This window comes from Camelus ferus, chromosome 17, assembly GCF_009834535.1.
Source record: "Camelus ferus isolate YT-003-E chromosome 17, BCGSAC_Cfer_1.0, whole genome shotgun sequence".
Lineage (NCBI taxonomy): Eukaryota > Metazoa > Chordata > Mammalia > Artiodactyla > Camelidae > Camelus > Camelus ferus.
In genome coordinates, this window is record NC_045712.1 from 19,630,439 (window position 1) to 19,648,595 (window position 18,157).

Below are 18,157 nucleotides of genomic sequence, written 5' to 3' on the forward strand. Positions count from 1 at the left end.
AAATGTTAGCTGTTACTATTACTATTATTATTCAGAGCTATATTCCTTAAAAAGAAAAGCATAGCATCCATCTGAAACTAAACTTACAGATTTATTTTCTTTTCAGGTTTTTACAATACCTAGGTTTGAGTCCCTGAATTGGAGAATTGGGCTTTTTTGGTTTTTTTTTGCCACCCTATCCTTCATAGAGATAATAAAGAAAATAAATAGGCTCTTACCTTATCAAGGTATTCTCATTTACACACACACACACACACACACACACACAGACACAGACACACCTGTTAGGTTTCTGAAATTAAGAAAAAGAATGTTCAGCTAGTTATTTAATACCTTTTATTAGCACAAGTACCATGTGCTTTATCTTATAACTGGCAGAGCAATGTGTAATCTGTGTCTTTCTGCTTTCTCTTCTTTTTTTCACTTGGGGAGCCTAGGAAGGTGAGGAGATTGTCTACAAGAAAAAATGGTTCCAACCTGTCTTAGTTCATTTGGGCCACTGTAACAAATTACCATACATTGCAGTGGCTTATAAACAACAGAAATTTATTTCTCACACCTCTGGATGCTGGGAAGTCCAAGATCAAGACCATAGTAGATTCAGTGTCTGATGAGAGTTAATGTCCTGGTTTATAGACTACCATCTGTTGGCTGTGTCTTCCTGCGGTGGAAGGGAGAGGGCATTCTCTGAGGTCTGTTTTATAAGGGTCCTAATACCATTCATGACCTAGTCACCTCCCAAAGACCCCCACCTCCAAATACTATCACACTGGGGATTAGATTTCAGCGTAGGAATTCTGGGGGAGGAAACAAACTTAAAGACTATAGCACTACTGTTCTGATTTGAAAGTCAAGAATAAAGAAAATAAAAGTTGAAATAATAAAACATATTTTCTTATATGAAATTGTGAAGGTGTTTATACCAGCTGCTTTTCTTAAATTTTCTAAAGAAGAATAATCATCTTTTCTTTTCAATGTTTAATTTTTAGTAACAAATTTAATATATAAGTTCATGTACATGTTTTAAATTTTGATATGTTTAACCTGTTCTCAGGGAGAGAACTCTCTTTATTTCATATCCAACAAGATGTAAGTTGGTATTTTGAAGGTACAATGTATAGTTTTTCTGGATTAATATCTTTTTAATTGAAGTATAGTTGATTTGCAATGTTGTGTTAGCTTCTGGTGTATAGGATAGTGATTCAGTTTTACATATATATTCTTTTTCATTATAGGTTATTATAAGATGTTGAATATAGCTTCCTGTGCTATATATACTTAGGACCTTATTGTTTATCTATTTTATATATAGTAGTAGATTAATACAGCTTAAACTTCAAGAAGAAAAGTTTTATAATGAGCATCTTTAATTATACATTTAATAAGTCTCCATAAATTTTATTTATAGATATTAGATTACTGGGGACCTAGCAAAAAACTTCTGGGAGATATGAATTTCTTAAGAGATTTAAGAGAATATGACAAGGACAACATTCCAGTGAGTTTGATTGGATTTTTTTCTATAAATATAATTTTGCCAAGATGTATAAAATCTTTAACATTATGCAATATTATATAAAACGTAAGATAGTCCATCTTTAAGATTAAAATAATAAAGGAATGTTAACATTTATTAATGACTATATTATAAATACTCTTAATGCATTAAACCGTTCCTCTTTCAGACCATTGAAAGTCATTTAATAAATTACTGTTTTAGTGTATTATTGACATAAAAGAGTTCCCTAAGTGGTTTCTTATAACAGTTTATATCTTAATAAATTGAATATATAAATTTATGTGAGATAAAAAAGTATAGTGTGCTTTTTTCCATCCAAACTTTTATTTATTTATGTTTAATTGTTCTTTTCCCTTGTTTCCATATGTTTTCCCTACCTGTAAAAGTCTTTTAATTTTTTTAGATGAAATATCTTGCCTCAGTATCTGTAATAAATTTGCATATTGTGCTCACAAATATGACGTGTTTCTGCTACAATTATGCTTATTTAAAAAAAAACTCAAAGTACTGACTTTGGTTTTTAAAGACAACATAAGTTTTTAATATAATTTTTTACTATACATGATTATTTTTTCATCTTATTGTATGTGATAAATGTTGAAACTTCAAGATCTGAATCTTTGTTGTATAGGTGACTGTTATGCAGAAGATTCGTGGCGAATACTTAACAAACCCTGAATTTGACCCCCCTAAGGTTGCTAAAGCTTCTTCTGCCGCTGAGGGTCTGTGTAAGTGGATCATGGCTATGGAAGTTTATGACAGAGTTGCAAAGGTATTTTGAGGATCAGTACATTTATTTTCTATTGAAATATTGCCAGAAATTAAAATCTATGTGTGTATTTACTAGTTAAGTTTCTGAAAGTCATACCTCAAAGAATTTGTCCTGCTGCAGCATAATCATCAGACACTGACTGAGTATCTAGTAGATGAAAAGAATACTTGTGTGTGACATAATCTGGTTAGGGCTAGTGTAAGTGAGAGCAGGGATGACTGACCTCTAGTTATAGGGACCTGGGGCAAAAGCAAAGAAAAATCCAAAACATCAAGGGCAAAGTGGCAGATTAAAATCCTGATTCAAAGGTCAGAAGTAAGAAATTCCAGTAGGGTTAAGAGGTGAAGCACGGAATCAAGCCATGGCATGCAGTGATAGGGAATCTTTTATGGAGTGACCACTGGGGCCAAATTCCTGGGAGAGCAGAAACTGGTTAAGAGTGTCTTGTAAATTTGACTAGCAAAGGACCAAGGAAACACTGGCCTTGCCCTCTGTAGCTCTCAGAATTCTACCGAGGGAAGGAGGAAATATAAATAAAAATACTGATGGAAATACGTGGTAGCATGTGTTTAGAACAACCTTAGAGTATCAGGTGAATGATCAGGCTGTAACAATTGAGAAGATATTTCTAATAAGGCATATGTGCCTGCAGAGAGGTAGGGGCTTTGTTAATTTCAGGGGGAGTGAACCTGTATACACCTGCTAAAGAAATAATATTAATTTTATCTGGATGTTCTTCCCTTTGAACATCTTGTCCCTCCCCATAGTAATCTCAACAAGTCTGTGAGCTCTCAACTCAGCTAATTTCCACATGTCTCATAAGACATGTGAAATCTTCTGGATCCTTTTTATAAAGCAGGGAATCCAAGGTATTCAGGTTCTTTCCCGACTTCTCACTCTACACCTCTGCACTGCTATTTTAATTCTGATGCAGCTGCCCCATGTTGTTAAGGAAGGGTTGAAGGAAGGTATCCAGCAAGATCTCCTCCAAAGTTAAAAGTAGAAAGTGGAGCTTCCTGAGTCCTATCCATTTAACTTAATATGTTCTCCCTTCAGGATTTCAGCCGAGAGGAGAGAAAGCAGGTCATTCGGTGTCTGAAGCTCTAATGCTTTGCCTCATTCTTCTCTGTTAGCCTTCAGCCCATTCATGGCAATGTGCCAGAAGACGTTTCAAACTGACATATACTCTCTTTGGTCATCTTGTAAATTCTTTCTACCAGTGGCTTACAGTATACGCAAATGATCAAGTTGGGAAAACCCCATTCTTGATATACTAATAAGCATAATAAAATAAGAACTTTAGAAAATCGTGTTTGTCTCAACAAAATGTCACTTTTTAAGATTTGTTGAAGAAAGTTCAGTTTTGGTTATGGAACTGAATACTAAGGCTTTCTTTCTGTTTGTATTTCTGCTATCACTGGCTTAATCCCTCCAAGGCAAATGTATGCCTCAGCTGACTGGGAAGAAAATCAAAGACTTGGAATTGTAAAAAAAAAAAAAAAAAAAAAAAAGCACATTCATATATTTTAACCGTTTATAATTCTTGTTAACATGTTTTTCTGTTTTTGGCAACAGTTGAATGGCAACTCCTCATTATTTTATGATATTTTGCTATATTTTAATGCCATTTTTGTTACATGTAACATTTTGTTAGTCCAAAATAATTTACCTATTTTATAGATAGATGACAGTTTGCTAGACCAGAATGATTTATACATTTTATAAGATATATAAGTATAGTTTACTTTATTTGTATATAAAAATACAATGTAGTATTAAGGCATTTAAAATTTGTGTAATTTATTTATTAATTTTTATAATAATTTATAATAAATAAACATTTTAAATTCATAATATCCATAAAGGATTATGTAGACTTTTGGTTTTATGTAGTGCACATTGTAACTGCATATATTGTTCCCAAACAGGTAGTGGCTCCTAAGAAAGCCCGCTTAACAGAAGCTCAGAAGTCTTTAGCCGAGACAATGGGGCTTTTGAATCAGAAGAGAGCAGAACTGGCAGAAGTAGAACATCACTTGGAAAATTTACAGAGAACATTTCTTGAGAAAACTGAGGAAAAGGCTCGTTTAGAAGACCAGGTGGAACTCTGTGCTAAGAAGCTTGAAAGAGCCTCAAAACTAATTGGAGGACTGGGTGGAGAAAAATCGAGGTCAGATTTCTACTTATTTTAACAATATTTTTAAGTGTCAGTCTTAAATATGACTTTCTTTGGGTATTTATCTTGATTACTGATTTTTAAATGGCTGGTTAAGAATGTGGGACTTTCTATAAAGCACTTGGCCTGGCTTCTCCTAACAGATATAAATACCATTGATGGTTGTTTGCAACTTGCTTTCAAATGTTAAAAAAAAAAAAAAAAAGAAAAGAGAGAGAGAAAGAAGCAAAAGGCAAATGATAATTTTTAATCTAAGTGGTGAATATGTGGGTGATCATTGTGTCATTCTTTCCAATTTTATGTATATTTGAAATTTTCAGAATAACATGTTTGAGTAGTAGATATATGGCTCATTTTATTAAATGTATTTCAAATAACTGACTTGATATAACAGTTAGCTTTATTCTAATCTATTTATACTAGCCAACCAACTACCTTATTAGTTTTGTTGAATGAATAGCATCCATAAATGTACTTTTTTATTATAACGATTTCATTAAATGAAAAAAATATCAATTTTAGCAATAGTATGCCAGCTGCTATACAATTTAAATGTGATTTTTCATAATGAATTGGAAATGTTCCTGTGTTTACAGACTAAAACAAATAGCAGGGCCACTAGACCAAATCATCCTGAATAAAATTATTAAACAAAATGCTGGTGGGTTTTTTTTGTTTTTGTTTCTGCTTATTCTGAAGATCCAAGTCCTGTAAGAAATGCCTAATATTCTAAAAATGGAAGGTAGATTATCATTTGTGTAACATAGATATGTTTTATAGTATGTTAGAGCTAGAAGGGACCCAATCTCCTCATTTTATAGGTAAGCAAGTACCCAAATTTCATGGCTTTGTGTTATAGAATTTGGACCAGAAGCCCCTTGCCCTATTAATCACTGTCTACCATCATTCTCTGTGATGAGGCTATTTTGCCTTTGGTTGATCTCACAGATGGTCTCAAGCTGCAGATGACCTTCAGATAGTATATGAAAATTTGACTGGTGATGTCTTAGTATCAGCAGGAGTAATAGCCTACCTTGGTCCTTTCACTTCTGGCTTTCGGCAAACATGCACAGAAGACTGGAGTGTGTTGTGTAAGGTAATGGTTTTATACTTCCTAAGTTCCTTTTTGAACATTTAAAGTATGTGTTGGGGTATTTGGGGGGGAAAAGACGATAATAAAAACAGAGAAGGGAAGAAATGACTGGAAATACGGGATTTTTCTTTTCTTCTTCTTTGATCAATAAAATATTTCCATAGTCCAACTTTCAGTTCAGTTTTTTTCCTGTTCTTTAGAATTACTAAATAATATCTAATGACAATTAGATCAATATTTTAACTTTAAAAATATTTCAATCAACAAGATAAAAGAAAACATCAAAAGAAATGTGTTTATTTCTTACAGGAGAAAAAAATCCCATGTTCGGAAGAGTTCTCACTGAGTAAGACCCTAGGTGATCCAGTAAAAATTAGAGCTTGGAATATTGCTGGATTACCAACAGATGCTTTCTCCATAGACAATGGAGTGATTGTTAATAACTCCAGGCGTTGGTAAGGAATGTAAAGTATTAATTTTTCAGTTACTTTATTTGAAAGTTTTCAAACAGAGAAGAGTTGAAAGGATTTTAGAGTAAGCACTCATATAGTTACTACCCCTTACATCCTGCAATTAACATTTTATTATTCTTATCCATCCCTCTATTCATCCATCAACTCATCCTTTTTTATGCATTTCAACACAAGTTGCAGACATGGATATACTTCCCCCCAAATACTTCAGCATGCATATTATTAACTAAAGTTAAATATTTGTTAATTTGTTTTTCTTTTGAGGTAAAATTTATATACAATGAAATATACAAAATTTAAGTATACCATTCAGTGAGTTCCAACAGAAGTATGCACTTATGCAACCCAAAATTCTATCAAGATACAAAACATTACCAATACCCAGGAAGTTCTCTTATGTCCTTTCTCAGTAAACCTCACCCCCCGATCATTGGAAATTATTAGTCTGATTACTTTCTACAACAGGTTAGTTTTGCCTATTTTTGAACTTCATATAAAAATAGAGTCATACTGTATTAGTATTTCATATTTTACTGAAATACTAAAAGTATGCATTTTGAGAATGAATATCCTTAGGTTGGAACTTCTAGGCAATTAGTAAAATTTATTATAATCTGAGAAAGTATATTTAGCTGTTCCAAAAAATGTGTTCTCTTATAGAGCAGGAAAGTTCTATTTAACAGAGTATTAGACCCTGAATCTTTATTAATTCTATTTTAGAACTCTTTTCTATGCATTTGGTGGCCATTTGGATCTTTTAAATTACAGTTCAAAAATGCTATTGGGATGTCTACAAGTCTTAATTGAAATTCAAGGAAAACAGAGGTTTCAGGAGTGTACATAAATTGAAGAAAACCATCTGCCATTTTCTAGCAGAAAGCTAACTCTTCTAATAAAGTAACATTTCAATGGTGTTACCCTTTCTACCAGTTATTTTTGGATGGGCTGGTCCACAGGTCATGGAGTGGATGAGTTTTGATGGATGAATCACCATCCTTATAGATTGGACTTGACTTCCTAACCATTTGGGACCAGTGTGGTCAACTATGACTGTCATCCTTCTTGATACCAGCATGAGTAACCACAGAGACCTAATCTCTCTGTACTTCCTGACAGCAAAACCCAGTAATGTAGCTAGTGTTCACCCTTTCGGTTACTCACTTTAGAGTATCTTAAAAATATCTCAGAAAAAAGTTGGGCCACCAGGACTTTGGAATGTGAAAATTGTTATCTCTCCCAAACAATCTCAATCTTTCTCTCTCAAGCTGTAGGACCTATCTTCTGTGTTATTCTCTGCACAGCTGCTTCATTGGTCTGTCTCTGATTATATACTGATTCTGGTTTTTCTGTGCACATGGCCATTTACTAAGCCTTAGTTCCTAAGTTCACAGAATGTATCAGTTGAATAATATACATTAACCAGAACCATTAAGTCCAACTTCAAATTCCCATGAGACGAGAATCTGATTAACCTAGCATGGGACAAACATGTACCCTAGGTCTAGTCACCTGTGGCTGGGGCCAAGCCATTATCGTAACAAACATGGGTAAGTTAGGAATATAGTTCTCAGAAAAAGAGCCATGAACTGGGAAAGCAGTTTAAAATTAGGACTCTATTGCTCACTTCTTTTTGCATCTTTGGATGTAATGAAAGGTAAGGATCTAATTCTATTTATTTATTTTATGATAGCCATTACCCCAGAGCTGTTTATTGGTTATCCATACTACTCTCACTGATTTGTAATGCTATCTTTGTCCCTTCAGTCTTTTATTTAGTGAGGACTTATGAATTGGTCTGAAAATGCATTTGTTCTTCATTTTATTTTTTTAAATTTTATGTCAGGCTTATTGAGGTATGATTTATACAGTAAAATTCACCTTTTTTAGGTGCAGTGTTTTATGAATTTTGACTAAGGCCTGTGGTCATATGATCCCTGCCAAAATCGAGATGCAGAAGATTACCATGACATTTTTTCTGTTTTTTTAAATAGAGGTATAATTGACATAATTCTCACTTATAATCAGAATATTTAGATCACTTATACTTAATGGAATTATTGATGCATTCAGATTTAAATCTACCATCTTGAGTTCTTTTCTGTTTGTCTCATCTCTTCTTTGTTCCTTTTATCTTTTTTCCATCTAGCTTTGAATCAATTGAAATTTTTTATGATTCCGTTTTATATCCACTATTTGCTTATTGGTTATACACTCCTATTTTTAGTGTTTCCTCTGGAGTTTACAATATACATCTTTAATTTCTGAATACTTTCAAATAAAAGACACTGCTACACATATAATATAAGAGTCTTTCAACAATATAGTTCCAATATCTCTTTCCTATCTATTGTGCTGTTCTATATTTTATTTCTCATACGTCATAAATCCCATAATATATTGTTACTATTTTTGCTTTATACAGAAATGTATGTTCAAGTGATTAAATATAAGAAGAAATGTCTTTTATGTTATGTTTATTTTCCCCATTTTGGGGCTTCTTTGTTTGTCTTTCTGTGTAGTTTCATACTTCTGCCTAAAGAGTATTTTTTAACACTAATTGTATATAGGTCTGTTGGCAGTTAATTCACTCAACTTTTTTTTCTTTATTTCATCATTTTAAAAAATATTTTTTGCTGAGTGTAGAATTCTGAGTTGACAGTTTTTTGGATTCTTTTGATTTTGCTTTTTTCCTTTAAAGATGTCATTCCATTGCTCTGGACTGCAGAGTTTCTGATGAGAAATCTGCTCTTATTTTAATTCCTTTTTATGTAATGTCCTTTTCCCTCTGACAACCTTCACATTTTTCTCTATTTTTCAACAGTTTTATTAGGTGTGTGAGTTGTCTAGGTGTGTGTGTGTGTGTGTGTGTGTTTTCATCTTGGTATTTCTCCTGATTGAGGTTCCCTGAGCTTCTCATATCTACTTCATTTACCTTCTTCTCTTTCTGGAGTAACATACACTTGTGAGTCTTTTTGATACTGTCCCAAAGCTGTTGGATGCTCTGTTCTACTTTTAACCACTCTTTTTTCTTTTTGAGTTTCAGGCTAAATAATTTTTATAAAACTACCTTCAAGTTAATAACTATATTAACTGATTCTCTCCTTAGTTGTGTTGAGTCTACACAGCCCATGAAAGAAATTCTTTAGATTTGATATCATATTTTTTATTTCTAGTATTTACATTTAATTCTTTCTTATGATTTCATCTTTCTGCTGAAGAGCATCTCTTCAGGCATGGTGTCCACCTTTTTCACTAGCTCTTTTACATTTTAATCACAGTTATTTTTTAAATACTTGTCTAATATTTCCAACATTTGTGTCATTTTACATCTGTTTTTATTAGTTTCTTTGTCTTTTGGGAATGTTTTGGGGTTTTTCCCTTGCTTATTTAAGTATCATAATATTATTTAAGAATTTCATAATATAATATCTGTGTTTCTGGCACCTATCTTTTTCTGTATGTATGTATTTTTTAAATGCATGTCACCGGTGTATTTTTAAAATGTAGTACTTTATCTGCCAGTAACAGGTGGCAGGAGGATTTTTAGATTATTTAGCCTGTCATGCTGTTGGAACCATAGTTTATTATTAATCAGTCCTTGTTGTGCTTGCTCATAATTACTAAAGGTTTGTATGTTTATAACATTGTACAGTGGTTGAGAGCAGTGCAGACTCTGGGATTGGCTATTTGGAGTCAAATTTTCTTCTATCATTTTCTGTCTTGAGGTTTTCGTAACCCTTTTCACCTCTCAATGCCTCAGGTACCCTATCTATAAATGGGGATAATAGTAACTCCTACCTCATAGGAACATTGTGAGAAAGTGCTTAGCACATGGTAAGTACTCAATAAACGTTAAGAGTTTAAAATGATTATGATCTTCAAGTTCCTCACTTTAGTGTCTGTATCTCATGTTCTAACTTTGTTTACTTTTTAACTATGATGAAAATACTGTGCTACATTATTATTGTTTAGTAACACATCTCTGGCTACTTAACAGCAAAGCTTTGTTTTCCCCCAAATTATCGTCTCTGTCAGAAGCATAGCTAGATAATGCTTTTTCCTTCAGAAAAAGGATCTCAAACGTAGATGAGCACTATTTCCATACCTACAGTGAGGTACACGTGGAATACAAGTACCTTGGCCTATCTCTCTAATTGAAACAATAACTCAATTTTCCAATTGTATTTGTAATATTCACACAAAGTTGTATTAAGTAGGAGTTGGAATTGTTTAGAATAAACAAGAATCTCTAATTATTGCATTACTGAGAATACTGATTGATTTAGGCATTACCAAGAACATTGATTAACCTTAAAAATGTTAACTTACAGAAATTGTTACTTTTTGCAGGGGAATGAATAAATAGTGTATTTTTCTGATAATAAGACTGTATAAGGAAGAAAAAAAGTCCCTTTAAACAGGGCCTTAAAAGGTACTGAAAGCAACTAGTCTAATTCCTGGGCAACTTCTAAGCACTTATATGCAAAATAACTTTCTGATTTCCAGAACAGTTTTCCTCTATTTGCTGTGATGACAAAAGTAAATTTTAACTAGTGTCTGGACCTTTTTGTGCTTTCAGTAGGATTTCAGTATGATTTGAATTGAAAAAGAAAACAGTAATTCAGCTAGTATTGGATTGTTTTGTCTTTTGGAAAGAAAAGAAAAAAACAGAGTGGTCTAGAAAGAATTGATTAAAGAGCTTATTTGCAGGCAAAAGAAAAAGGGATTTTATCCCTAGAAGCTGTTGAAACAAGGAGACAGGGAAAGCCAAAGTGACATCGGATCAAAACTCCCCTTTCGGTATTAATATTTTTTAAAGATAATTTAATGCACAGTGCTAAATACAAAAGGTACCTAGGACAGTCAGCATCATCACTGAAGAAGAGGGAAAGCGCATCATATTTTGAAAATCTGAAACCATGAATCATATGTCCTTGAACCCAAAGTCTTTACCATACTTACATAGAAAAAATAAATAGATGTCAAATATATACCAGACTAAACTTGGAAACTTAGTTTATGGCTCTGCTTATAACCTAAGGAAATCTATTATAGACTAATGGATCTCTTTAAATTTTTATCAAATCATAAGATTATTTTTTATATTAACTTTGACATGTATTAAAATTACCATGAAAACAGTGTGTTATATTGGAAAGAGTACAGCTTATAGGTTCACAAGGTCTTACTTCTGACATTGAACTAAGTTTTAAATCTCGAAACCTTGGGCAATTTACTCCCTGAGACTGAATTTCTTCATTTCAAAAATAAATGAGAATAAAACTGCTTTTCACTTCTTTCTCACAGGACTTTTATTAAAATTCATCCTGATAATGTATGTGAAACACTTTGTACAAATTGAGGGTGATGTTTATTATTTAAATTGTATAATTTTCAAGAAATCTCAACATGTATTTATTCCCCTCAGGAATTTTCTTGTTGTGTTCTAGGCCTTTGATGATTGACCCCCAGGGTCAAGCCAATAAGTGGATCAAAAACTCTGAGAAAGAAAATCAGCTCAGTGTTATTAAGCTATCAGATTCAGACTATATGAGAACCCTGGAAAACTGTATTCAGTTTGGAACTCCACTTCTATTAGAAAATGTTGGTGAAGAGCTGGATCCATCTTTGGAGCCTTTACTACTTAGACAAACTTTTAAACAAGGTAAAAGTCAATTAATATTAGTTGGTAGAACTGAGAGATGATTGGATTATCTTTGAGGCCAAAAAAAAAAAAAAAAAAAACAACCCACTGCATACATTCAATAATAATGTTAATAACTCAGAGCTTCTGTGTCACTGTTATGCATGGAAGGAAATTTGGAACAAGCACAGATATTCAAAAATGAATACTTTGTCTTCCCTTCATTGTCTTAATCACTGTTAATCTAAACTGCTGTTCAGTAGAGAACGTAAAGTTGAAACCAGCCTGAAATTCCTTTATCTTGTGACCATGGACCACACAAAGTCCATTATTATAAACAGTAATAGTTACTGTGGACCAAGAGTTGACTTAGGGAAACATTCCCCGCCTTACATCTTTCTGCTTATAAAAATTTTATCTCTGCCAAACTCTAGTACTGTTAAGGACCTTAGTCATATACATATAATTTTGAAATTGTTACTGAAACTTAATAGAGGAAATTGGATGAAAAGAAATCTTGATTTAGAAGGTTCCATGACAATCAGAAAAAATATCTTATACTATCCCAGAATGAGTCCTGCTGTATAATTGCTTACTTACCTCTGTGTCTGTGACTTATGTCACACCTATATTCTATTTTAAATTACTTTATGACTTTTTACTTGTAACCTAGGGAAGGCCTTAACATAGAGGGAAGAGCTATGTAACTTTGGCTTACTTATTATGTGTTTTTTTTTCTGAAATATAGGTGGCATTGATTGCATCAGACTTGGTGAGGTCATTATTGAGTATTCCTTTGATTTCAAGTTTTATATCACCACAAAACTAAGAAATCCACACTACATGCCAGAGCTGGCTACCAAGCTATCTTTGCTCAACTTCATGATAACTCCAGAAGGACTTGAAGATCAGTTACTAGGTATTGTTGTTGCAAAGGAGAGGTATGTATTGTCTTAGATGCTTCCAGATGGTCTAGAGAAGAATATTAGTAGGCCATTAATATTTTTGTTATGTGATTATTTTGAAAGCTTGTCAAATTTTTATATTTTGTATAAGTTAAATAATTTTATAGTTTTTATACATTAAATAATTATATAATTATTTAAAGTAGCCAACAAGTAAGTCATAAGCGAACCGTGTTATACTGGCCTTTTAGTAGGGGTAGTAAGATTCAGGTGACATGCCATGACTTCTGACTTGTATCTGATTGTTTGAACCAAAAATGGAATGTATGCTATGAACAAAATCAGAAATGTGTTCAAAGATTTATATACAGGATGTTAAAGAAATTAGAACATACTTAGGGCAAGAATGAAAAAGCAGGATACAAAACTATATATGGTAGGGATAATATTTTGTTTAAAAATTTTAACATATGAACAGATATCCATTTATACTCAAGATTTGGAAGGAATATACCAGAATATTAACAGTGATTATCCTTAGGGCTGGTAAGATTATGGGTAATTCTTATTATTTTCTTTATACTTTATGTATTTTTCCATTACTATTTTTTATAAGAAAAAATATTATGTGTTATTTTTTAAATAAGAAAAAATATTATGGTACCTGCAAGGGCTACTAGTAAAGAATTACTTCCTGAAGGAAATCTTTGATTTCACTTGAAGTTTAATATAGCACTATCAAGTAATCTGTTACATGAAATCAAGTTATAAGTGAAAATATGTACCATGAAGGACTTGTGTTATTTCCAGTATTTGATTCCATTTGCATGGTATCCAAGACAGAAGCATGTCATAACATATTCTATAACATGGTGAATTATATTATTTTGAAGTTTCATACCATCTCTGTAGGATGTAAGTGCCAATTTTGTCTTTTACTTGAAGAGCCAATTGTATTATGAGTCATCCTTTCTATGTCTACTATTGTAGAAGAGATGATGAAAAAGGGACTGGATATGACTAAGCCAAGGAATAGATAAGTTTCATATTCTAACTTTCTTCTCCAGTTCTTAGTCTTCTATAATGAGCTAAGCCATGTGGATGAACTTAGCATATTCTTAGACTTACTGTAATATATGTTTTTGCCATATTTTACTTATATGTAATTAATGCTTTTTTTGCTTGAATTTTTCAAATTATTATTTGTATGGAAGTACTTATTTCCCTAGGTTAGGATAAAGAGATTAATCATCTTAATTTATGTTTCATGTCTATGATATTATTTAAATGTCTAAAAACTGTGATATCTAATATTTGGCTGTGAATTTAGGTAAAATACTACAAACTTAGACTAAATGTCTTTTTAAAAATCTCTTTTAGACCAGAATTAGAAGAGGAACGAAATGCTCTTATTCTTCAGTCTGCAGCTAATAAGAAACAGCTAAAAGATATAGAGAAAAAAATTTTAGAAACATTATCATCTTCAGAAGGGAACATTTTAGAAGATGAAAGTGCAATTAAAGTCTTAGACTCCGCTAAATTGATGTCCAATGAGATAACAAAGAAACAGCAGGTGAAAAAAGAATCCTAGAAATTTTTTGATTCTTAAGATTCCGGTTTGCTTCCATTCCCTAAGGAAAGTACTGTGTTAGACTTTCTGGAAAATAAAAACAATTCATAAAATACCAAAATATAGAAACTAATTTTAAACTCACTAGAGAATATCTTTTACTTTTGAATTATTCAAAACCTGGTGTTATCCACATGGTATTTATACACAGAAGAAATAAATTTGGAATGAAAAATTTTTTAAATATCTTTTTTCATTATTGTATAGGTAGGGCAATCTAGTCCGTTTTTTTCAAGTTTTAGTTGACTCTTCCTAAAAATTAAGTTTGGGAATTTAGCTTACCTCTGTTTCTAGTTAGAACTTAAGATGTGTGGATGTAATGGCTGGTTAATTGAACAGTAAGTGGTTCCAGGAATTAATAAGAATGTTCTTCTGACATTGCCTTGTCATTTGTTTGTCAGGGAGAGAGGGAGAGTTGGGGGCGGTATGTAGTGGAAGGAAGACACACACAATAAAGTACTTAATACAAATTTATCTAACACAGCCAAATATTGCATTTTTTTTTAGAATCCCACAATGTTATAGGTGGAAGAAACTTTAGGTTTTAGTCATCTTGAGCATTTCATAGTCAAGAAAACTAGGGCCCAGGAAAAGTAGTTAAGGCCCAAGTTCACACAGTTAAGTGATAATGAAGAATGACTTCTACAGGCTGACTGTATTGATTTTCAGACTTTTCAGTTCTCCTTGGCCCACCCCATGAATTAAACACATCTTAATACTGGGGGTAATTAAAAATAAAAAGGAACCTAAATGTCCTTTCATGTAAACTATGCTTCTGTAATTTTGTCACTGATCAAGGGGTATTTTTTACTATAAATTTCATTATACAAAAAACCACATACTTAAAACACATTTTCTCTTTCTTAATCTTGATTTTTCTCTTCTTCTAGATTGCAGAAAAAACAGAGCTCAAAATAGCAGAGTCTCGAGAAGGCTATAGACCCATCGCTAAACATTCCTCAGTGTTATTCTTTAGCATTGCAGACCTGGCTAACATTGATCCCATGTACCAGTACTCGCTCACCTGGTTTGTGAACCTTTATATCAGCTCTATCCATGACAGGTAAACATTCTTTAGCTTCATTCATCCTCCCTAGATTGGATTTTCACCACCCTTTCCATTAAAAATAATGTAACTTCTTTTATTATTATTTATGTCATACATATTCATTATGGAACATTAAAAATATGGAAAATGTAAAAAGGAAGGAAGGAAAGAAGGAAGGAAAGGAAAAGAGGGGAGGAAGGAAAGCAAGAAAGAAGGAATAAAGGAAAGAAGAAAAGAAGGAAGGAAAGAGGGAGGGAAGGAAGGAAGGAAGGGATGGAGGAAAAAACAAGCAGGCCTCCTTTCTATTTTAAGTTTTGTTTCACTTGTACTCAAGATTTAGGCATAGAGGGATTGGCTTTAGTCCTTTCCACCCCTCTCTTTTAAGTATTTTGATAAAGCACATGACCTATCTTTGGTAGCAACTCCAGTATATCTTTATCCAGCCTTGAGGTCTCTAAAAAGCTTCAGCCCCACATTTCTAATCATTTGCTAAACATTTTCACTGTAATCAATTAATGAATGTACACAGCTTTTGGAGTTAGACTGTTGTAAGGGATTAAATTTCAGTTTTGCCACGTAGTAGCTACCTGAATATAGGCACGTCAGTACACCTTTCTGTAATTGCCTCAATTTTCTTTATCTATAAAATAGGGATAATAATAGTACCTACCTTTAAGAATTGTTGTGAGGTTTAAAAAAGATAATATTTGTAAAGTGTTATTAAACAATGTCTGGCATTTAGTAACTTGTTAAGGAAAATAAAAGTATGATTTGAGCCTACCGTATGTGTTCTACTTGGGCTCTTGGTAGAGCAATCTTTCCTGAGTGATTTCCCAGTTGGGATTTAGAATTTGAATTAACACAACCGACATGATGAGGATATTCAAGTTGAATTGACATAAATGTGAATAACAGGTGTCCATGGGGATGTGACATCATCAGAACCCTCATATTCTGCTAGTGGGATTGTAAAATAGTGCGTCTGCTTTGGAAACATTTTAGAAATTCCTCAAAATATTAAACATAGATTTGCCAGAGGATTAAGTACTTCCAGCAAATCAAGCAATTCTTGGGTATTTCCTAAAGAGAACTGGATGAATATGCTCCCACAGAAACTCACAGTTTTTTTGTTTCTCTACACAAAATACTATATTGAAAAGTTACTGGAGTTAGTTTTTCCCCCTTCAGTATGGTGATGTTTGTTATTCATGTGAAATAAAGTTAGGGTAGTTTGTTTATTTTTGTATTTCATCTTAGAGTTTCCCCTTCATCCTTGTTTATTATAATTTTATTGTATTTTTGAGCACATAAATCATCAGTATGACTCCAAAAGTTAATCCTATACAAGAAGGTCTGCTTAGAGAAGTGTCGCCATCCCCTACCCTCTCATCCCATTCCCATGAAGCCAAGTATTAGTTTTTAAAAATTAAACTTTTAATTTTGAGATAAATGTAGATTCTCATGCAATTATAGGAAGTAGTACAGCGATCCCATGTACTCTTTACCTAGTTTCCCCAATGGTGACATCTTGAAAACCTGTTGTACAATGTCACAACCAGAATATTGATGTTGACACAGTCAAGATACAGAGCACTTTCATCACCATGAGGATCCCCGTGTTGCCCTTTTATAGCCATACCCACCTCCCTCCCATCCCCACCGTGTCCTTAACCTTTGACTATCACAATCTGTTCTCCATGTCTGTAATTTTGTCATTTTAAAAATGTTACATAATGGAATCACACAGTATGCAACTTTTGGGGATTGGCTTTTTTTTTAACTGGTGTAATTATCTGGGGATTCATTCAGGTTGTTTGCTCCTTTTTCACTGCTGAGAGTTATTTAATGATGTTGATGTACCACAGTTTCATCATTCACTTGTTGAAGGACATCTGGGTTATTTCTAATTTTTGGCTTTTATGCATAAAACTGCTATAAAATGCATGTATAGGTTTTTGTGTGAACATAATTTTTCAGTTCTCCAAGATAAGTGCTTAGGAGTGCAATTGCTGGGTCATATGGTTGTTGCTTGTTTTTTTAAAAAAGTAACTGCCAAACTTCCCCAGAATGGGTGTATCATCTTACAATCCCTTAAGTATTACTGAAAAATTTTTACATTCCCACAAGTATAGTAAAAAAATCTTAAACTGAAAAATTGAAAATAATATATTCTTATTCCAAAAATTTTAAACATGTAAGAGTATAAAGAAGAAAATAAGTATCAGTCATAACTCCTTCCAAAAGTAACCATTTCTGTTCACATGTTTTCTGGCTTTTTATAAATTTTCTTTAACGTATGAAATTGATCTAGATTTTATGCTTCTTTGGGGCAGGTAAATGTTTCATAAATCTTTATCTCTTACAGTTCCCTCCCCAGCATAGATCCTCACACTAACAGAGATTCAATAGGTGGTTTTTTTGTTTGTTTGTTTTAATCGAAGTACAGTCAATTGCAATGTGTCAGTCTCTGGTGTACAGCACAATGCCCCAGTCATGCATATACATACATATATTCATTTTCTTTTTTTTTCCATTAAAGGTTATTACAAGATTCAATAGGTGTTTTTAAATTAACTGATTGTTTTTGGTCATTTTGGAGTACAATAAGAAGTTTAGAATTTTGAAAATAGATGTGTAAACCATATTTCATTTTCTCGTAGAATTATACCCTGTTTTTAACATACAGATTCACAAGAAGTTAAACACATACAAAACTGTACAGGTAGGTCCCGTGTAGCCTTCACCCAGTTTCTCCAGTGCTAAAATCTTTTTTTTAGTTGAAGTATAGTTAGTGTACAGTATTATGTTAGTCTCAGGTGTACAACCTAGTGAGTTGACATTTAAATACAGTAAGAAATAATCACCATAACAAGTCTAGTAACCATCTGTCACCATAC

At 32.7% G+C, this 18,157-nt stretch overlaps 1 protein-coding gene across 2 annotated transcripts in view; it reads left to right on the plus strand.

Annotated features, from left to right (window-relative positions):
• The window catches only part of DNAH12 (dynein axonemal heavy chain 12), a 151,287-nt gene that overhangs the window by 109,805 nt on the left and 23,325 nt on the right, over positions 1-18,157 (plus strand). For both annotated transcript variants that reach the window (XM_032458203.1, XM_032458204.1), the window contains 9 exons: positions 1,409-1,498; positions 2,151-2,291; positions 4,220-4,461; positions 5,416-5,563; positions 5,870-6,015; positions 11,484-11,698; positions 12,426-12,618; positions 13,963-14,155; positions 15,103-15,275. In XM_032458203.1, the coding sequence (XP_032314094.1) occupies positions 1,409-1,498; positions 2,151-2,291; positions 4,220-4,461; positions 5,416-5,563; positions 5,870-6,015; positions 11,484-11,698; positions 12,426-12,618; positions 13,963-14,155; positions 15,103-15,275 (1,541 nt within the window). The remainder of the gene's footprint in view (positions 1-1,408; positions 1,499-2,150; positions 2,292-4,219; positions 4,462-5,415; positions 5,564-5,869; positions 6,016-11,483; positions 11,699-12,425; positions 12,619-13,962; positions 14,156-15,102; positions 15,276-18,157) is intronic.